General features: G+C 50.0%; 2 protein-coding genes and 1 long non-coding RNA gene across 4 annotated transcripts; all 3 read left to right on the top strand.

Annotated features, from left to right (window-relative positions):
- Positions 1-550: 550 nt before the first annotated feature.
- Positions 551-8,437, top strand: LOC125322369 (TOG array regulator of axonemal microtubules protein 2-like). The gene is made up of 6 exons (XM_048296023.1): positions 551-575; positions 1,967-2,055; positions 3,006-3,156; positions 4,242-4,403; positions 6,490-6,622; positions 8,314-8,437. The coding sequence occupies exons 3-6, from the start codon at positions 3,051-3,053 to the stop codon at positions 8,435-8,437; spliced, it is 525 nt and encodes a 174-aa protein (XP_048151980.1). The 5' UTR covers positions 551-575; positions 1,967-2,055; positions 3,006-3,050.
- A 936-nt stretch (positions 8,438-9,373) lies between these two features.
- Positions 9,374-12,290, top strand: LOC125322512. Its single transcript, XR_007202040.1, has 3 exons — positions 9,374-9,415; positions 10,917-11,069; positions 12,250-12,290. It is a non-coding gene; the product is annotated as an uncharacterized LOC125322512 (long non-coding RNA).
- A 45-nt stretch (positions 12,291-12,335) lies between these two features.
- LOC125322398 (TOG array regulator of axonemal microtubules protein 2-like) lies at positions 12,336-19,354 on the top strand. 2 transcript variants are annotated; one of them, XM_048296065.1, is made up of 5 exons: positions 12,336-12,367; positions 13,322-13,425; positions 14,768-14,972; positions 16,156-16,372; positions 18,971-19,354. In XM_048296065.1, exons 1-5 carry the CDS (start codon positions 12,356-12,358, stop codon positions 19,204-19,206), a joined length of 774 nt encoding a protein of 257 aa, XP_048152022.1. In that variant the 5' UTR covers positions 12,336-12,355; the 3' UTR covers positions 19,207-19,354. The 2 variants fall into 2 exon arrangements, with proteins under 2 accessions (XP_048152022.1, XP_048152021.1); XM_048296064.1 differs by lacking the exon at positions 18,971-19,354 and having other exon boundaries at positions 16,156-16,764.
- The last annotated feature ends 1,878 nt before the right edge of the window (positions 19,355-21,232 follow it).

The raw sequence follows: 21,232 nt of genomic DNA, 5'->3' as shown, positions 1-21,232 counted from the left end.
GGTGGAATTGTCAAATTCTAGAGACCCCTGTGGGTTGCCAACTGTTTGGAAGGAAAGGGATCCCCAAGTAGTGGATGAGCCATGAGCAGCACAGAAGCAAAGTAGTGGAATCTCTCTCTCCCTTCCTGCCAGCTCCATACAGTTCAGAACAATTATAGTGATGCTAGTTTCATGAAAAATAAAAACAAAGTGATCTTCTCAATAATAAATAACCCCTCGAGTGCCTCACCCATTAGTTGTGGTGATTGTAAAGGTGGGAGTTCAACTAACTCACTTCTTCCCTTGTACCTGATCTACAGCTTCTTCAGTAGACAAAACCTCAAGGAAGAAGTGGATGGAGACCATGCCTAAGGAGGGCCCTGTGCGGCCTCCCCACCCTGGTGCCCTCCCGCCCCTGGCTGGCTGCAAGGATGCTGTGCAGACCCCCAGGCTTGGCAGTGCAGGTCTCCGCTCGCAGCCTGCTCAGGGGGCCTTGGCCCAGGAGCCCCGGCAGGGGCAGCTGAGCAGCGCTGCCCCCGGGGTCACTGCCAGGGAGCACAAGGTGAAGGCTGAGCATGGCTCAGCCTCACAAAGAGGTAAGGCGGGAGCTGGGCCGCTCTCTGGCGGGAGGAAGGCTCTTGTGCCAGCCTAGAGAGCCTGGGCACATTGCCAGGGAACAGTTCTGCCCTGCATGTGCCCCCTGCACTGAGCTGTGCTGCTCCCAGTGCCCCGTGGAGCTGTAGGGCTGCTCAGCTGTGGGGCCGGGAGAGGAGCAGGAGGGTGCGTGTGCAGCTGAGCCATTCCTGGAAAGCACAGGCCTCTGGGCTCCCTGCTGTCCCAGGGCAGCCCAGAGGCCAGGCTGTTCCTGTGCTGGCTCTGTGCAAGTGGGTCAGGGTGTCTCCCTGGCCTGCCTCAAGTGGCTGCTGGCAGGAGCATGTTTCCCTGTGCAGCTCTTTAGAAGTTTCCAGGGAATCTCTCACATGAAATACTGTAGCTTCAGAGGCTTTATGTTGGCATTGTGACCTCTGTTATATTTTGTGTCTCCACTTTGCACTTGGGACTGACTGCACTGGTCCCAAGGAGGTTACCCTGGAATCAGTAGTTTCCCTGTCAACTTCTCAGATGCTCTTACCTTCCAAGGCCTTGCCCCCAATCCAGAATAGCCCTCCTTCCTCAAAGCCCATATCTAACTCTTTTTTATTATTAAGCTGACCATTTTGCAGGGCAAAAAATCCGGATTTAAGACATTGGTTTTCTGCTACTTTGCTGCCACGTGTTTTAATCCTCTGTGAAGCCATGTAAAGAGTGATTCATCCTCTGAGTTTTAAGGGCTCTGTTGAAGAGTATTTCAAAACGAGCTACATTGTTCCACTTCCATTAGGAAAATCAGCCTTTGGTCAGACTGGCCTGAAAGTGGCCCAATCTCACACAGTTTAGAATGAAAATCCTCGGGGAAAGCAAATTATCCAATTTCAAGAACACAATTCACGTTTTGCTAACACTCCTGCAATCCTAAGCTTTTCTTTTCATGTCCTCTAAAATATTGCCACAAAGAGAAGAAAATATTGATCTAAATGCTTACGGGTATTAGAACCCGGGAGTTCTTTTAGGAACCAGGGAGAAGATGTTTACTAAAATCAGCATGAATTAGGGCAGATAAGAATCTCTGTCAAGAGCAAGCTCCGTCTCTGCCCTTCTCTATCAAATGCAGCAGCTCTCCAGCATCCAGGGCTGAGGCCTCCATCCTGCAGGAGGTTTCATTCTGCTGGCCACAGAGCAATGCCATGTCTGCTGCCAGTGCACTGTGGCAGTAGCCCATCCATTGGGAGAGGTTCTAGGCATATGTAGCTTGCTGCTCTCAGACACAATCTCTGGGTCTTATCAGAGCTCTGCAATCTGGAAGCTGTCTTGCCTGTTGCCCAGCAAGGCGCTGTTGGGGGCTTGAAGTGTGCCAGAGATTTACAGGAACCTTTGCTTCCATTAACAGGCCTCCCAGTGAGCCAGGCCAAGGAGACGGATCACCCCACCAGTGCTGGCCTTACGAGTGCCGAAGCCCTGAAGGATGGCTTTGGAAAGGTGAGGGATAAGGACAGGGATGAGCAGACTTCCTTTCCAGTGACTGTTTAGTGCTAGGCCCAAACTGTCCCTGAAAATCATAATCTTCCACTCTTGGGGGGTGGGGATTCTCTTGGGAATATATTTGACAGCTACAGAGCAATTGCTTGGCTATTTCCAGTGGTGGCAAGGTCACTGGTTTGGAGATGGTGCTAAGGTCATGCCAGAAGCATTCTTTATGTGCAAAGGCCCTTGTAGAGAAGTTCTGAATGGCAGAGCAAGCTACACATCAGTGAATGTGGGCAAAGTGCATCCTGGGAAGCACAGAAGCAAGGATTCTAATGCTGAGTGTAAGCAAGGGTGCAAAATAAAATGGGAGAGTTTGATTTTTCCTGGTTACCTTTCTTGCTGTATCTCACAGCCCTCTCATTCTCAATTTTTCCATGCATTAACATCAATGTTTCTGCAACTTGTTTTCACGTGACTCCTCTTTTTGGCCTCACGGTCTCCGAGAGCAGCTGAGTCCTTCAGAAGCCAGAAGTGAGAAACAGCTGCAATTCCTGGCCATGAGTGTTAAGCAACAGCTACTGACCCCTCCTTGCTGCGTATTGCACATGGTTTTTATTCTCCTGCCATGGCCTGTAGGAAGGGAACTGCCTGCTCACTGATCACGTAGGCTCTTCATCTGTCTTGGAGCACTCCTGTGATTTTCTTGCTTCAAGCAGGGCCTCCTGACACAGGCTGAGAAACAGTACCTTGGAGCAGTGGGAGGTTATGGCAATAAAGCGTTCCACCTCACTGTGTGTAATTGCCAAGGTGAGGACAGGAGACATTCTTCAGAAACCATTGGAATGTACATGGAGCTGCATCAAGGACTGTGGAACTCTATGGACTCTGTGCTCCTGATGAGATGTTGTGTCTGGTTTGTGTGTCTCTGCTTACAGTCTGTGATGCATTCCCATTGCATGTAGGTCCGTGCTGCATTGGGCAAGTTGGCTCAAAGGAACTTAGAGCGGATGCCAATGGAGCTTTTGGAGAAAGAGATCAAGACAGAGAGAGAAAAGGAAACGTCCTTGCAGCTGCCTCCACAGACAGTTGACCCCGGGGATGCAGCTGCGGCAAGTAAGTGGTTGCTACACCTGTGGTCCTTTCTGATCACTTGCTTGCCCTCTGCACAGTGTTGCCCTCAGACTGGGGGGCTGTTACATTTGCATCTGAGTGGGAGTTTGCATAGGATGTATTTCCGGTCCCCAAAGAAAAATGGAGAGGCATGAAGTGTCTTGCCCATGGCCTCACTGAGTCCGTAACAGAATATCAGCTTCCCACCTTCCCCTCTGAAGTCCTTCAGAGTGTAAAATTCTGTCTTGCAAAGTACACTGGGGCTTCAGACTCTCTCCTGGATAGCAGCCTCCAGGAAAAGTGGGTCCAAAAGAATGCTTTTCAACCAAGGTGCAACCTGGAAGAAACAAAATTCAACTCCTTCTAATGAAAACCCCAGAGACCCTTCTCCCACCACTCCCTGCTGAGGAGCTGGTGCTGTAGAGCTGTGCTGAAGCCCCGAGCCAGTGCTTCTGTTGTAGCCCCAGGAGCAAGCAGCGTTGCCGACTGAATCCGGGCTGAGGGGCTCTGACTGCAGTGCTATGTGCGCTGCCCCAGGGCAGCAGCAGGGACCTCAGGAGGCAGCACTCAGCCCGAGGGCATCACGCAAGGTTATCTGCGCTTTCTTTTGGTAACTTCCCCAGCCAGCCTCTGAAACAGGAAAACAAAAGCAAAGCAATACTGGGGTTTCCTTGTTTCTTCGGGGAAGCATCACTGCAATTTGGTTTTAAACCAGAAGAGGGTAGATTTTGATTAGATATTAGGAAGAATTTCTTTATAATGAAGGGGATGAAACACTGGAAGAGTTTGCCCTGAGAAGCTGTTGTTGATCGATCCTTGAAGGTGTTCAAGGCCATGTTAGATGGGGCCCTGAGGAAGCTGCTCGTGCTGAAGATGTCCCTGCTCATGGGGGCTGGACTAGATGGTGGTTAAAGGTGCCTTCCCACATAAACTCTTCTAGGAGTCTGTGATCACTTTCCCATGGTGCTGTGCCACTGTTATACTTGAAGTTCTTTGGGATAACAAAGAGATGTTACCCAGCTCCAGCAAGTTTTCTGGGCCTTTCCATTGTCACCCTCCACTTCCAAGCTCCTCTTTGGTCCCTGCAGGCTTTAGCCTACCGCCTGTCAATGGCACAGCTTCCAGTGTGCAGAGGAAACACCCTGGTAGTGCCTTGAAGAAGAAGGTCTTGAGGAAGCAGGACAACGTGCCCTTACTGTCCAAGAAGCCCATCATCCATGGAGACGGCAGCTTCCCACGCAACTCCTCAGGTAAGCCTGCTCCACAGCAGCTTTTTCCTGCACCGGTTTTCCTTGCACAAGGAGCACAAACTGCCTCCTGATTCAGCCACCACAGCTGGGATCTTGGGTTCATAGCCTGTGCTGAGAATGAACAGCAAATCTACTCTTGAGTTACTCCAGCTCGGCAGTACTGGAGCAGTTGGTTCTTATTGATCCATTGGAAAGCTGAGCTGCATAAAGTAGTGGTAAAGACCTAAGCTCTGGCTTTTGCCCATCCTGATAGAGCAAACTACAGCACTGGTGCCAGGAGGCAGCTGTAACTGCAGGGATGAGCTCGGGGCAGTCTGGCAGGGTGTGCTCACTGTGCACCTACGAGTACCACCACGATCAATTGTCCACTCTCCATCTTGGCCCTCTGCCTGTGCTGCTGTCCGCCTCTGCAGCCAGCTTTCCTGCTCTCCCAGCAAGGGTTGTCTCTGCATGGCAGTCAGCCACTTGGTGCAGCCGTGCTGCTGCTCCCAGAAGTGCCCAATGGCTTCTCGCCGCTGCCATCCCACGGCCTGCAATGCCAAGAGGGAACAAGCAGCGCCTCCTGTGTCACCCCACCCAAATACAGCGGCCTGTGTAGCAGGTGACAGCCAGGAGGGGCTGCCTGGTGCTCCCAGGCTGTTTGCTGCCCGCAGTGAATACACAGCACATAGTCCCTAGTGGCTCTTGCCTCTCCTGTGAGGGCAGCCTGCCTGTGCTATGATCCTGAGTAGGGTGAGAGAAGAAGAAGGGAGCTAGGAATGATACTTTGAGTGCTCTTTTCTAGTGATGCTACTTCCATGCTCACAATTGACCAGAACTAGCCTGACGTGGCTCCCCATTCCTATTGAATATAGATGTGTACATCCACATCCTTCTGCAGTGACACCACTGATGGCAGTGACAGGGGTACACCAGTGACAGCCAGATTAGCTCCCATCTGAATATTTTTGATGTTACACTTCCTCCATACTGTGTGAGAACATGCAGGGTAGCACAAAACTTCTACAGATTCTAGAGCAGTTCATCTAGATTCTGTGCAATATTTAAACTCCATCATTTGAGACAGCTCAGATGTTTCCTTGTACACATTAGAAAACGACCTGTTGAGTGCATGACATGAAGTTGATGATCCAGAGTCCTTTGGATGACAAGTGGGTTTCTTAAGAAATGCATTTATCATCTGAATTTTCTCATACCTTGTAAACTGACTATCAAGAGATTGTGTCTGCCAACAATTTGCATCTGTATTTACGTATTCTTATCATCAATTTGCATTTGGAAGGCTTTTTTATCAACCATCTGGGCTAGAGATTCCATTTTTCCACAAGAGAAAGCTTAGGCTTGCACAGTGTGCACACAAGTCCATTTGAGGACAAACAAATTTCACCTCAGCATCTTTCAAATACAGCCAGTGTGTACTTTATTGAAATAGTAAAGATTCATGATGCTTGGAAAGAACAAAATCCATGAACTACTCCCTTCCCAAGAGCAGGCTGAAATGTAAGTGCACTCAGCTGCCCTCTGTCTAGAATATTTGAAGCCAATGGGAACAGAGGCGCTGTGAGGTGTGAAGGGTCAGGTATCGCTGTTCCCTGGTAGCTGCTCTGAGGGGATTCAGCCGGGCCCAGCAGGACTCGCTTGTTCAGGCTCGGCTTGGTGCTGTCACGAGGCAGCTGCAGGTCTTTCCTCAGGGAGTTGCAGAGTGCCTCTGTCCTCAGGGCTCGGGGAAATCAGGGCGCTGAGACAGGAGAGGCAGCTGAGGGGTCCCTCGTGGGGAGCAAGTCCTGCTGGTGGGCACTGTCTCACAGGGAGTGGGAGCTCTGCGGCCTCAGGAACGTGCCGCTGGCTGTGGTACCTGTGGCACTTGGGAGCTGGCGCTGTGTGGGCAATTGTCAGGTTGAGCCAAGGAGCTGTGCCCAGCTGGGGGGGCTGGGAGAAAGCAAGGAGCCAGAGAGCAGGGAATTCTCTGAGCCAGTGCCAGTTTGTACCTCATGGAAGCCTGGCTGGGAGATGGGGCTGCAGGCCGCTCCATGGCGGGGTGCCTTGCCCGGGGCTGCAGCGCTCATGGCTGACCCTCTCCTTACAGTGACCCCGCAGACGGCCACTGGTGCCGAGCGCCGAGAGGAGCCGCTCCGTGGGAAGGGGCAGAAGGACGGAGCCTCTTTGGAGCCACAGCAGTCCTTGCTCGAGGCACTCTCCTTGCTCAGCAGCGATGACTGGTAAGAAAGGCCCCGTTCACTCTGTCTCCCTCTTAGCGTTAAGGTAGGTTAGGAGAGCATCTTGCTAGTGCCTCTGAGCCCCAACAGCCCAGAGGGCCGAGGGGCACCAGTGAAACCACTCCAGAGCAGAGAGAGGATAAAGATTTGAGAGCAGCCTTTTCTTGGCCTTGGTCTGCAGCAGTGCTCCAGCTGCAGCAGGTCCGTGCTGTTTCCTCGCTTTGCCTGCTGCTCTGTGGGACTGCAAAGGAAATCTTGAGGGAAGAGAGAAAGCTGTGGGACAAGATGATTTGCTGGCTGAAGCCAGAAGCAGGATGGCAGCAGTTTGGAGTGTAGAGATTTGGGTGCCTCGGGGCCCAGTGGGACTGAGTAAGATTTGTCTCTGGCCCCACTGCTGGCAGCAGATGCAGGAGTCAGGGTCTGCCTGTGACCTTCCGCATGTGAGTCCCAGGAGCAGCTACAGGGAGTTCTTCTTTCTGAGAAATGCACTGAGTTGTGCTATAGAGTCACTCAGCCTGTCATTAGTCCTGAGGGGCTCATGGCAGAAGAGAAGGAAAAAGAAATAAAATCCTCTAGGAATCTTGCACTTTTGCAAGTCAACTGTTTCCTTCTCACTGCTTCATATGGGCCTGAGATGTTTTGTCAATACTCACAATGTGTCCCAAACTTAGACACAGACAGAAGGAGGCCTGTAGAGGCCTAGAGGTGATAACCCCACAAATGTTAGGTGATATTGGTTGTCTTTTTGATGTCTGGGTTATCATCTACTCACTGCTTCATTCACCCTGGGATAAGGACTCCATTCACCCTGGGATAAGCATGAAAAATCTGCTGCAATGCATCTCCTTGTGCAGTCGCCTTTGCTCTGCCCTGTCTCTTCTGCTTTCTCTTCCCCATTTCTGTTTGGTGCCCTGTGAGGTGCAGAGAGCTTCTGCAGCTGTGGGGGGGGGGTCCGGGTGACACTCAGGGATGCCCGTGGCATCAGCTGCCAGCCCTGCGCTGCAGCCCCGATGCATCACGCGCCTTCCTGTAGCTCAGGTCCTGCCCAAAGCAAGTGCTGAGAGAGGGAGTTGTTTGCACCTTGTAAATAACATGTTGCTGCTGTTTTAGGTAGGGGCTTTTGGGAAAAGCTAGACTTTCAGCTGTTCTTGCCCGGGTGTGGAATCTTCTGGGGCATCCTGCTGCTTTCCTGGAGAATGTGTGAGGTGGAGTGGAGTGGGTGACAGACAGGCCTAGATTGCAGAGTGGAAACTCAGCTACAGAGTGCCAGTGCAGACTCTCACTGCTGAACTGCCTGCTGGAGCTGGCAAAGAAGGAAAATGCCCCAGACACAGCCCAGTGGGACTGTGTCTCAGGGACAGGTACAGGGAGGTGACAAGAAACAGCAGCATAGCACGGTCTCACAGCCTCCAGGAAGCACTGACATAGGGACTTCATGTGCCAGAGACTTCAGAAAGGCTGTCTTGTTAAACGGCCACAAATGAAGACTCTGAAAGCCCTCTATTTGCCTCTTGGATTTGTGTATGCTTTTGACAGCCACAGCAACCTGTGGCAGCAAGTTCCACGATTTCATCACGTACTGTTTGAAAAGCACCTCCCTTTGTTTGACTGAGCCGCCAGCCTGGTAAATTCAGAGGGTGCTGCCTAGTTCTTGGGTGGAGAGAAAGTCACTCTTTTTGGTACTTGCCTTTCAGGGAGCTGAAGGAGAAGGGACTCTTCAGCATCAAACACCTGGCTGAGTCCCACTCAGAAGTCCTTCTTTGTAGACTTCGTGAGGTTTGCTTGGTACTTACCAACGAGGTAAGAACATTGTTCTGAATCGTCCTCCGTGCTTCTTACACGGTGTGTAGAGTAGATATGTGCTTGTTCATCTCCCTGTGTGCTCAGGAACTGCCTTCATTTCTGTTTCTAGACCTTATCTTTCTCATGTCTGTCAGCTCTCTATAGGATCTGTGTGCACATGTAGCTCTATTTACTGGTAGGTCGGGCATCTGACACTCTCCTCTTGGAGCGAGCTGCCATTACAATGCAACGTGCAAATGCAGAAGCGGAGACACTAATTATGTTATTTGCTGCAGTCCAAATCTCTGCCCAAGCTGTAATTCAACACTGCCAATTAGTCTGTAGACTTGAGCCTGTGTTTTCTGTTTCCTGGCTGAGGGCTTCAACTGCTGCTGTTACTTTTTCAAACAGGAGCAAATGACTCTTTTGTCTTTATGATTTGTGCCTTTATGGCTTGAGAGCAGCCCTTGCTTTAATTTGTTTCTTTGTTTTTTGAATAAAAGGGCCTAAAACCAAAGCAGTGGACATTCCAGAAGAATTAAGTAGAACACTTTAAGTGAAATAATATGTTTTAGGCCTGCAGGAAGCAGGCCTGAGGCCTAGCACAAGTAGGTGCCAGAGTTAAGTGCCTTTCTGTGCTTGTGCTCTTCTGCTCTGCCTGTGCTTTTGTGTTCCCCTGGACACAGCGGGAAGTGTTGTCATTTCCTGGGACTTTTGTCTAAGGCAACTGGTTTTCTTTTCAAGGTGATTCTTATGTTTCCCCGCATGACTTCCCCAGGTGACCAACCTTCGCTCAAAGGTGTCTTACTCTGCAATCGTCACTCTTGGAGAGCTCTTTGTGACCTTGCAGAAGGACATGGACTCGGAGGTGGATGAGGTTGCTCGGGTCCTTCTCCAGATGGTGTGGAACTCCCCAGAGTTTGTTCAGAAAGCAGCCAGTCACACCCTGGGAGTCATGGTGGAGCATGTGACTCCTGCACGAGCAATGACTGCTCTCATGGACAGTGGAGTCCAGTAGGTTCTTCTTCTCTTAGTGATATTCTTCACCTTCTATTGTGTGTGGGGGGGGAGAAGGGCTGAGAGAGAGAATGGGAACGGTGGGAGGGAAGGGTCCTGTATCCTGCATCTTCTGTGAACTCAGTGACTTGATTGTCCAATCAACCTCACTTCTTTCCTCTTGTCACCTATTTCTGCCCTCATGCAGCCCTTTAGTTGACAGAATCACAGAGCTGTAGAATATGCTGAGTTGGAAGGGGCCCATCAGGCTCATCGAGTCCAGCTTCTGGCCTTGCACAGAACAAACACGCCAAGGGTCACACCATGTGCCTGAGAGCATTGTCCAAAGGCTTCCTGAACTCTCTCAGGCTTGGTGCTGTGACCAGTACCCTGGGGAGCCTGTTCCAGTGCCCAGCCACCCTCTGGGTGAAAAACTTTTTCCTGATATCCAAGCTCAACCTCCCCTGACTCAGCTTGCTGCTGCTTCCTGGAGTTCTCCCAGTCTGTCCGAGTTGCCTAGATGTGGTGAATGGTGGGCAAGTGAAAGTGCCTGCAAAGGCTAAGGATAGAGCCCTGTGGTTTTGTGGGAAGAGGGACAATTGCAACTGCAGCTGTGAGCGCTCTTTGATATTTCACAGCCCTAACCACAGAGGCCTTGGGAAAAACCATGCATCCTCATTATGCCATTCACTTGAGAAGTAAGGAGGGTTCTTGCTGGGGCATGGAGCACATGGGGGAGAACGTGCTGGGTGTGGCACAGCCTGCACAGCAGGTGCAGCTCCTGCCAAGAGGAGTCTTGTAGGACTGTCCTGGCCTTAGAGCCCCACTTGCTATTCAAACTGATGTCTCATGTTAGCCTTGAGATGATGAATCACTGTACAGGCACCTTCACAGGCCGACTGCCATGGGACAGCTGAAGCAGGTGCTGCCTTAAGTGTTGGTGCTGGGCCTGATAGTCCCCAAGAGACACTGTCTAGAACAGGACAAGCTGGCTAAACTGACTGCCACCCTTTCCTCAGCTTTGGAAAAGGGGGAAACGTTCAGATGTATCTCTTGCCAAGCCTCACAGAAGAAACTGGCTGCATTGCAGAATATTCTGCAACTTCATGTCCCACAGCGTGTTTTCCCTGCATTTGTTTCTTTCCCAAGGTCTGCAGATTTGGGGGTAAATGGGTGCAAATATCCTCAATCCTGCTGCGGCTGTCTGTGTAGTGGCTGGCTCCTGATGGGTCAGCCTGGGTTGTCTTTAATTTCCCTCTTTCTCAGAGTGAATTTGGGGAAAGACATTGAGTATCAGATAGTGCAGGGAGACTGAATTCCTCACTCTTGCTTGCAGGCAGTCCTTCTGTAGAGTGCTAACTTTGTGTTTCTCTGCGGACAGAACCTTCTACAGGTGTCCCAAGTGTCAGGGAGAACCCAGGCCTCCTTCCCCCAGCAATGACAGGGAGCATGCTCTGGCCAAGGCCTGCGCTGTGTCCCTCTGCTCCCTGTGCCCCAGTGTCCGCTCTCTTCTTCCCAGGAGCCGCCACGTCCAGGTGCGGAAGTGCGCGGCCCAACTCCTCCTGTCCTTGATGGAGAAAACTGGAGTCACGAAGCTCGCAGGAACGCCCAGGGCTGAGAGGCTGGCGCACGCGGCAGGGACGCTTGCTCAGGACTGTCACGAGGACACAAGGTAATGATCTTCATTTCACCTCCTAAAACAGGAAAACTGTTGGGTGTCTGGCTGTAAAGGGCAAAACCACAAAAGAGTGGAAGCTAAAGGAAATATTAAGTTCCCTCACTGTGTGGATGAGGTTCACAGAGTCACGGAATACGCTGAGTTGGAAGGGACCCATCAGTGTCATCGAGTCCAGCTCCTGCCTGTGTGCAGGGCCCCCCAAGAGTCACTCCATGTGCCCGAGAGCATTGTCCAAAGGCTTCTTGAGCTCTGTCAGGCTTGGTGCTGTGACCACTGCCCTGGCTTGTCTGGGGAAATGACTGTGCTGGGGAACCTGAGGTTGTCCCGCAAGAGGGAGCATTGCCAACTTCCTGGGACTTGAATGATTCTTTCCTGAGATCAAAAGAGCCATCAGATGAGCCAGTCAAACAGTTTTGCTTGGCCTTAGGTGCACAAGACAAAGCCAAAATGTTGTCTAATGTTCATCACTGAAGGATCGCATACATCTATTTCTCATTAACTTAAGACTTTCCTAGAAATATTCCAGGGGTCTTTAGCCAATGTATTCAGTCTTTCTAAACCTCTTCTGCAGATTTCTATAATGCTCTTATCTGTGGCTGAATGACCTCCAAATTGCTTCCTGAAGAAAACTGTGGTTTCCTAGTGGCAAAATCAACCCAAACCACCCAAATCCCCTCACTTTGAGGATTCAATTCCCATTAATAGCTGCCAAGAACGCATGAGCAACTAGCTGTCCCTGTGCATACATATGGTATAGAATAATCAAAAGCAAGCATGAGGCATTTGGTCCTGGCTTCCCTGCCAGTTAAAGAAAGGCAAATTACTGTGCAATGGCAGCAAGACACTGCTAATAAGCTCTGACTCAAAGCAGAGGTGTTTTGCTTGTTCCCTGGGATCCTTCGATGCCACAGAAGCGCACCCACAGTTTCAGAGTGAGATTGTATTTTTCTGTTGCCCCACGTTCTCCTCTTGCCTCTTGTGTTCAGCTGACAGCACTGTGCAGTGACAAGTGGAGGTAAACCTCTCTCTTTGCTGAGTAGGTAATGCCTTCTCATGCAGGTATGGCAGCTGCTGAGTTTAAGGTATCAGCTTATTCTGTTAATGCTCCTCCTTTGTTTGTTCACCTTCTATTCTTTCTTTCTTTCTTTCTTTCTTTCTTTCTTTCTTGTTTTAGGCATTATGGACAGGAGATGGTGAAAATGATGCTGAATCACCAAAAATTTAAAAGGCTTTTGGAACAATCTCTTTCCACCCGTGACCTGGAAGATATTCTGACAAGAATGAAGAAGAAAGTAAGTGCTTGGTAGGAGAAATGTCTCCTTTGTGCAAGTATTGCCACTGCTGATATGAGATCAAACAGACCTAATCTTATCCCATTCCTCTTCTGCCAAATCATTTTGCTCCTGGGAATGAACTGTTGATCTGTAGCCTGTTCATCTGCAGAGCACAAAGGAATTGATAATATTAGGGGAAAAGTGGGGTATTGGATATTTTGAATATTGGCCACAAACAGGGAAGGGAAAGAGGAGAAAATGTGTTTACATTTAAGCATAACCCCCCACCCCACTATCCCTACTCTGCCCCCAGTGACGCAATTAAGTGAGAACAGTGCTTCTGGAGATAACAGAGTCTTTGCAAAAGACACAGGAAGCAGTAGTGCCAAGAAAATTTCCAAATATACAAAAGATGTCCCAGTCAATCCCAATTCCTACAATTACTGTCTGTCTTCTGGGAATACTGCCTTGCTGTCATGCCCTGTGCAGCTGGAAGAAGCTTGGTGAATTCAGCAGCATCCAGTGGAAAATCATTTGTTTGCCTGGGGTATTTTTATTCTTTTTACCTACATTATAGAAGGGAGTGTGCCTTTGTGCAGCAACAGGGAGAGTGAGTGTGGAACCAAATCAACTTCCAACACAATGGGCCAACCTCCAAAGAGTCCAAATTTTTCTGCAGCTTCCTTTAAGAGCATTAGTTCCCTACCAGTTTGCATTATTCCCATTTATGCTCAAGAGGAATGCATTTGGGATTTTAGACTGCTGCTCAGTATGGTAGCAGCCATAACCTGCCATGGGCTATTGAAAACAAGGAGTTGGCATCACTGAACCTCTGGCCTGTTTCCTTCTGTAAGTTCGGAAAGGTTTGCCCAAGCCTTGGTTGCAGTGATCCTGGTTATAAGTTGTGTTTTAAACAGGTAATTTCCTATTTTACATTCTAAAGATCCATGGGGTTTCTTTATGCCTTTGTAGGGGATGGAAACGCAGAAGGATGAACACCCATCTGTCGAGAAGCCTGTGAAGAAGAGGAGCGATGGCTCGAAGAAGCCCCAGGCCACATTGCCTTCTAGTAAACGGTACTGAGCACTTTAGTTAGATGTGACAAAGCACATGGCAAGCTTTACATGTCTCTTCCTCAGGAAAATCTTTCTGGTGGAGATGACCTGTGCCAGAGATTGTTTCCTTTCCCTACAAATGCTCTATCATAAAAAATGTCTCCTTCTGCATTACGCTGAACACAACTTCTCTGGAAGGGTTTCCACAAAAAATGGGCGACAAAAAGACACCCATTGGTTGCAGCTCAGAAGATCCAGTGCAGTGGCAAGGACAGTGCTGTGGAGGCTGTGAGAGGGCCATGTCTCCGCTGCCTCACTTGGGACAAGTAAATTCAAGCAGGGTTTTTTTCCTCTGAGAGCAGTCTTTTTCAGATGGGTGTTTTGATGAGAAGTCCCAGTCTAGAAGCAAGATGCCGTTCCCCAAAATAGCACTTCCCATGCATGTGGTTTGGCCTTCCTGAGTCATGGTTTTCTTACCCTCAGACAGTACCAAGATGAGTAGTAAGTAGCAAGCCAGTTCCTGAGCAACTTTGGTCAACAGGTGTCTCAATGTGGACGTTTTGTCTTGACATTCCTGTCCTTCATACTGTTTGCTTGATGGACAGCATGTTTGGTTTATTTCCCCCTGTGCTGCAATCAGCATTTGAGACAGGAATTTGGTCCTTGCTGTCTCTTCCTGCCAGTGGGAGAGCTACTTGTACCTGTTGTCCTCTGATAACAGAGGGGATTTATTTAGCTCTGTCATGCTCAGCGCTGGCAGGAGAGTGACCACATGCCTCAGTAGCGTAGTCAGGATCTTCCCATGCTCAAGAGAGTTGTTCCCAGTGGGTTTGTTAAGCTGTGGATCTAGTCTCTAGGGAAGCAATCATGTGAGCGTAGTGCTGGGATGTCTGGCTTCTGTTTTTATCCCTCTTACGGATTTTCTGGATCCTTCAGATATGCCCCTATCCATCTGTTCAGATGCATCTGAGCTACTTTTCCAGATTGTCATGCCTGCTGTAGAGACACTTCTCCAGAGGGATGAGTTTCCTTATTAGAAGACGCACACCTCCCTTACGATGAGGCATTTAAACATGGAAGTAGCATCTCTCTTTCCTCACAAAGCAGTGCGACATGTGTACCTGGGAAGCCGTCTGGAGAGAAGTGAGATGCATCTCATCCTTGGTTTTCCTGAGTAAGCACTGGTGAGAATGTTGCTTGCAGATTGTCTCCTGTAATGATTGTCATGAGGTCTCCCGTTGTTTTTCAGATCAGGATTTTCTAGCTTGAAATCACATCATTAGGAAACCTCTCCAAGATGTTCTGCTCACAATTAACTGAAGGTATGATCACCAACAGGTCCGCATTTGGTTTTATTTTCCAGGGTGAAGTCTACCTCTGATGGACGCCGCCTACGCCGCCCAAAAGCCCAGGTCACGTTACCTCCGGCTGTGGAAGAAACGGAGCCGCTCCAGAAGCTGTACAATCTCCTGGAAGCCAAGGAGTTTAAGACACGGATGGAAGGAGTGGCACTCCTCCTAGACCTGTGCAAAAGCAGCCCCCAGCTCGTCTCCACTAACACTGTCCAAGTATGTAGGGTGTCTTCATTGTTCCTTTCCTTCAGCTCCTTTCCCAAGCCTGTAGCAGGCAAGTTAATTCAGTGTGTCTTGGCACTACATCCTGGCTGTGTGGGACAGGCTGCTGCCTCTTACCCTGAAATATTTAATTCAGGTCCACGCTTCAGGACAAGTTCTTTCAGTCCAGATGTATTTGTCTGGCAGGTGCCTATTGATGCTGTTCATCAGATGAGGACAGAGTTTTCTGCTGGTGTAACTTCTGCTGTCTCCTACTCCCACTTGGGTTAAGTGAAGGGAATCCAGCCACTGAAAGCGTGGCAATTATTCTCTAGACAAAAAAATGGGTTTGGATGGGGAAGAGAAATATCAGGCTGGGCAGGTTTAAACCAATTTTTTTTGAAAGGATACTTCTGTAAACTCCGACTTGTCTTGCACAGGCACAACTCTGGTTACTCGTTTCCATCGGCATCCCTAGTCCTCTTGGTAAAGACGGTGCTCACCCTTCTTGGGGGGGTCTTTTTTCTCTTTGGAAAAGGAGGGAAATGGCTAGGGACAGATCTCTTCCTTCTCCTCCCAGTAGCTGCTTTTTCCCTTTGTCCAGAAAATGGTGCCTGATAATGTGGCTGTCAAGGGACTGAACCTGCTCTAATGAGAGTGGTCCAGCACATTAAATTTCAGAAGTCTACCTGCTGGGTAGACAATTGGTCTGGATCCTGGAAGAGTTGATCAGAGCCCTGCACTTCTCCAGACACAGGTTCTGAGACAGATGGAACAAAACCTGGATCTCCTCCAGCCATAGTTTTGGCAAAATCGTAACTGCCCTCAGAACTTGAGGCAACTGTGTAGAAAAAGGGGCATTGTAAATATCTGGTTGCATACTTCGAAAGCAAAGATACCATTTTGCATCAATAAATGGGATGAATTTAATGACTGAAATGTGGAGAGAAACACCATAGGAACTATCCTGTCCCCACCCAAAGCTCTTCAAAATATATGAAAATCTTTCAACCAGCATGAGGTTGCGCAACCATTCCAGTGAGTGGCCCACAGGAAAACAGGGAAATTGTGCAAGCAAGTGCTGACCTGACAGGAAGGATCACTTTCATCTTTTACATTGCTGAGTGCTCACTTCTGCGTCCCTTCCTCAAACAAGGACATTTTAATCCAGCTTTCATGTTGTTTGTTCTCTTCACAGATTTTTGATTATTTTGTCCCGAGACTTGGTGATACGCACAAGAAAGTGAAGCAGAAGGCGCTGGACGTGCTGGCTGAAATCGTAGGCATCCTGAAAGATGGCTTAAACCCGGTGATCATCTGTCTGGTTGAAGGAATAACAAACAACCTAAACTCAAAGGACCCCGGGGTTTATGCCGCAGCTGTGAAAGCGCTGGAAGAATCCATGGCTCACTTAGGTAAGGCTGAGCCCTGGCATGGACTCTCCTCAAGTGTGTCTCTGCCTCTGCGAGTCAAGAGAACGCTGAGTGCCTTGACAGCTGTTGTTGTCTGTGGAAACCTCCAGCTGACATCCACCAGAAGCTGTGCAGGTGCAGTCCTTACGCACCAGTCCCCCAGCAGGCTTGAATGTGCATCAGCATTTCCCAAAAGTCCCAGGAGCCCTTGGCTCTGTGCTGCTTGTCTGAAGAGGAAGTGCTGGACTACAGCTTTGCTGGAATTCAGGGCCAAAGGGATTTTTGGAGTTTGCCTGGGCCCCAGTTGACTTCCCAAATGAATAGCTTTGCTGTTGGCATGAAGGGACAGCGGCGCATCAGAACCTCTGCAGAGCAGCCTCCTGGAAGGCTCCACATCATAGGCATTAGCTTCATTAGGACAGCAGGATCAGTTCTTTACTGCATGCTTGCATGAAGATCATTTGGGACCTCCTTTTTGTATCTCATGCAGGAAAGGAGCTCTTAATAATACCCTGCTACTGAAACCCACACTGGGGTGTAGCTCTGTAGTGGTTCCCAATGAAGCAGATTGCCTGCTTTGTCACTGCCAGCCCTGGTGACCCTGTGAGGGACCACAGTTCATCCCACACACGTTCTGTCTCCAGGAAAAGCTTGCCTTGGCTTATTAGAGTGGTAGGACTCGAGGCTTGCAGGCCAATGCAGGCAACAGTAAATTCAAACATGACCCCCAAAACCGCGACAGATAGGCACAAGGAAAACCAAAATACATACGCCGGTCAAGTATTGGGAAATCAGTTCATTTTCCAGTCTCTCTGCCAAGATCTGATTTCACAGATGTTACAGAACCCCACAGGCTACTGAGGCACTGAGCACTAATAGCTCTTGTATGAGTAACTTGGAGTCTTGTCCCTAGATCCACACAGGTAACCTGACAATTTAAAAACAGCTTATCCTTCAGGTGGGAACGGAGGTGTGCATTTTGGAGCCTTCTCACCCTTTTCCATAGGGGAGAGAGAAGATCACCTCTGCAAAGCTCTGGGATGCAAAACCTTTTCACTGCTTACGTGTGATTGAAGTCTTGAGGTCCCTGATGTGAAATGTTTAACATAGCTCCTGGTACAGCAGAGAACTTTGGATTTAAAAAGTGACAGGAGAGCTTTTCTTTTGGAATTTAAAATCCTCCCAAGTAGGCTGGAAGGAAAGAAGAAAAGGATTCAAAAATCGGCAGGAATTTCCTTTCTTTTACAAAATGTAGTTGCCCCTGCCCTTTCCCACCCCACTGTCCTTTCTCTTATGACCTCAGAAGAGAGAGCAGAAATGTGTGTTTCCCTTGTAGATAAAGTATCCCTGATGAAAGAGTTCAGCCACCGCAGGAGTGAACTGAAGGGCCAAGCTCTGCTGGATGTCACGGAGCATCTCTCAGGTATGGCCTCCCCTTCTAAGGCAAGAGGTCTTCCGAGGCAGAATTTACAGGGAATGCCAGTGAATAGACACTAGAGTGGCTCCTCCAAATCAGGAGGTGCTGAGCTTGTCCCTCCTGCCCAATACCCATGGAAGGTGTATTGGGCAGGTTTTCCCTGGCTGCTGCAGAGGTGTGCAGCATCTGAGATGGGGGCGGCGCTCGGCCTCGGGGCTGAGCTCTCACTGGGGCATCTCAGAAGCTGCCTCCAGGAAAGGGAGGGGCTAAAAATTCCCAAGCTGGCTCCTCTCTTGGAAGCTCAGGGACAGCTCTGATCCTTTAGGGAAAATGGTGGCAAATGCTGTTTCAGGGGATCGGTTTGTTTTGTCCTCACAGAATTCTTGCTTTGCTCTTGGAAAGTTTTGAGGCGGAAGCCTGCAGTGCCTGGGGGTCACAGCTTAGGTCCAAACTCAGCACACATGTTAGAGGCACGGATTTTGTGCAAGGCAGCCTTTGGGGGCAGAGGGGCAGAAGCAGAGTGCTGAGGCTCCCTGCCTGTGCTGTGGAAGTGCCATTGGACTGAGCATTTCAGGGTGTGCAGTCAGGGTCTTCCTATGTCAGCGCTGCCCAAAATGCTCCAAATGCAGCTGATAATTGATTGCTCAGAGGAGCTTGCTATGTCAGCAATAGCCAAGGGATGGAAAAATGATAACCTCAATATATACTAGAGAAGACAGTGTATAGCCTTGCTTTATTTATAGCCTTGCTTTAGCGGGGTCTAAATCCACTGCTAATTAAGCCAGGTCACAAAAACGGAGTCATCCTTTTTATTAGAAATCTCTCAATTTCCTCTCTAAAGTGCCTTTCAAACCTTCAGCAGTGGGTTTAGACAACTTCTAAATGGAAATAAACAGCAATTTGACATTTTGGTCATTCATCATGCTGGAAACAGATTGTGGAATGATTTAGTAAAGGTGTGAAGTCTGCCACAGGTACAAGGCTCGGATCTGGAGAAATTAGTCCTGAGGGCTTGGTGGTTCTGTTTTGGGGATGTTCAGCTGCTTTGCCCATTTCTGGATCATGGGGCTCTCACTGTTATTTCACTGATCTTAGCCAGAGAGACTCCCAAAATCACAACTAGAGGTAGATCCTTGTTTGCATTAAGGCTGGTGGTTAAGAAGTTTGTGTCTCTCTTCCGGCAGCGCTTGTGGCATGGGTTTATCCCAGGAGCCCCGAAGTCGTCCAGCGCTACGCCCTGCCCGTGCTCTGGTCCTTCCTGGGGAACAAGGCGCTGCCTGTCCGAAGCGCCAATGTCCGCACTGTGGTCACCAAGCTTGCCTGCGCCCTCTACAAGGTGATGGGCGCCAAGCTGAGGAAGCATGCTGCCAGCCAGCCTCCGCATGTGCGGGAAAACCTCTCCGACATTTTGGGCTGGTGAAGGCTCAATGACCTGCAGGAAGATGACAAAGTGCTGAGTTGGACACCTCCGGACGTGACTTCTTAGCTGTGCCAAAAAGGACAGAATGCAAAGGAAGGGTGTGCACCTGCCCCCGCTCTCTCCACCCCCCTTCCTAGTCGTGGCATGGGGTGCCTGAAGCAACTTCCAATTGAGGACAAGGTGAAGGCTGAGCATGGCTCAGCCTCACAAAGAGGTAAGGCGGGAGCTGGGCCGCTCTCTGGCGGGAGGAAGGCTCTTGTGCCAGCCTAGAGAGCCTGGGCACATTGCCAGGGAACAGTTCTGCCCTGCATGTGCCCCCTGCACTGAGCTGTGCTGCTCCCAGTGCCCCGTGGAGCTGTAGGGCTGCTCAGCTGTGGGGCCGGGAGAGGAGCAGGAGGGTGCGTGTGCAGCTGAGCCATTCCTGGAAAGCACAGGCCTCTGGGCTCCCTGCTGTCCCAGGGCAGCCCAGAGGCCAGGCTGTTCCTGTGCTGGCTCTGTGCAAGTGGGTCAGGGTGTCTCCCTGGTCTGCCTCAAGTGGCTGCTGGCAGGAGCATGTTTCCCTGTGCAGCTCTTTAGAAGTTTCCAGGGAATCTCTCACATGAAATACTGTAGCTTCTGATGCTTTATGTTGGCATTGTGGCCTCTGTTATATTTTGTGTTTCCATTTTGCAGGACTGACTGGCTACACTCTTGCGAAGAAGTTTACCATGGAATCTCCCTCTATGCTCCTTCCCTCCAAGCCATTGCCTCCCATCCAGAAGAGCTCTCCTTCTTCTAACACAAACAAAATAAGTAGCAGAGAGCAGGAGAATGGGAAAAATGTCACCGGCAATGATGATGACAGGAGAAAAAAGCAGGAGCTGAGTTCAGAGAGAAAAGGACATATGGTAAGGACACCAACCTAAGTCCTGTCTGGTGGATTTCCAGTTTATGTGCTGTAGGCAGAGCTCGGAGACCTTTTGCTGTGGTGTGAGGCCAGGGAAGCAGCTGAGCAAAGGGAGAGCTCAGCAGGACACTGCACTTCAGGCTGTCTTTGCAGTGGGTGTGTAGTGCAGGCTTCATGTCCTCAGCGGGTATCAATAGCAGGGGAGGTCTTTGAATGGTTTCTGGCTCTCTTGTGGCTCCTGCTCTGTCTTATGGCTGAGAAAACACCAACAGGCAGTCAGAGCAGCTGAAGTTGGCCAATCTTGTGAACCAATCCTTCTACATTTAGTAAACTACGGGTATGTGTGAACCATCTCTGTGTCTTGGTGGTGTTTTCTGTCAGCTGTGTCCGGTTTGGACGGAGAAAGGTGTTTGCTGGAACAGGCAGTCCTGCAAAGTCAGTTCCAGGTTGTGTCAGCTTTTGAGTTGTACAGCCATGCCCTTGTGCCCAGTTGTCTCTGATGCTATTTCTAGACTTCATCAGCTTCTGGGCAGCTTTGTGCATTCTGGCACGGCTTTGTCCAGAGGGAAGGGATGGCAGGTGGCCATGGGGAGAGCAGCCCAGAGCCCACCCCCACGATTGCCTTTGCAGCAGGGCCAGGACCTGCAGTTGTTTTGGGTTTGCCGTGGGGTGCAGGAGGAGGCAGATGAACAACAGCTTTGGTAAACAGAATGTCCAACCCAAGGCTTGTGTACTTGATTCCAGCCTTGCTGAGAAAGGGCCCAGCGTATCCCTGAGAGGAACTGATCCTTCCACTGAAGTTTGAACAGGGCCTGATTTGGCTCTTTAGCTGTGCCAGGGACAATGGGATCCTAAGGAAGGGTGTGCATCTGCCCCCGCTGCCTCCACCCCGCTTGCTGGACATGGCATGGGGGCCCTGGAGCAACTTGGGCAGGCAGAGGCCTTCCAGAGAGCAGCAGGGCAGGGAGCTCAGCAGAACTTCCTAAATGCCAGTGAGCCTGAGATGATGGATGTGTGGGAGCTGGAGAGCACCGAGCATGCCCAGAGCTCAGCAGCATTGGGGCTCAAAGGCTGCTGGGGAACTGTACGAGGGAAGGGAAGCAGCAGCAGAAATGAGGGGCTTGAGAAAAGCAGGTTTGG

Source organism: Corvus hawaiiensis, chromosome 3, assembly GCF_020740725.1.
Source record: "Corvus hawaiiensis isolate bCorHaw1 chromosome 3, bCorHaw1.pri.cur, whole genome shotgun sequence".
In the NCBI taxonomy this organism is placed as follows: Eukaryota; Metazoa; Chordata; class Aves; order Passeriformes; family Corvidae; genus Corvus; species Corvus hawaiiensis.
The sequence above is the reverse complement of the archived record's forward strand: the minus strand, read 5'-3'. Positions and strand labels throughout refer to the sequence as shown.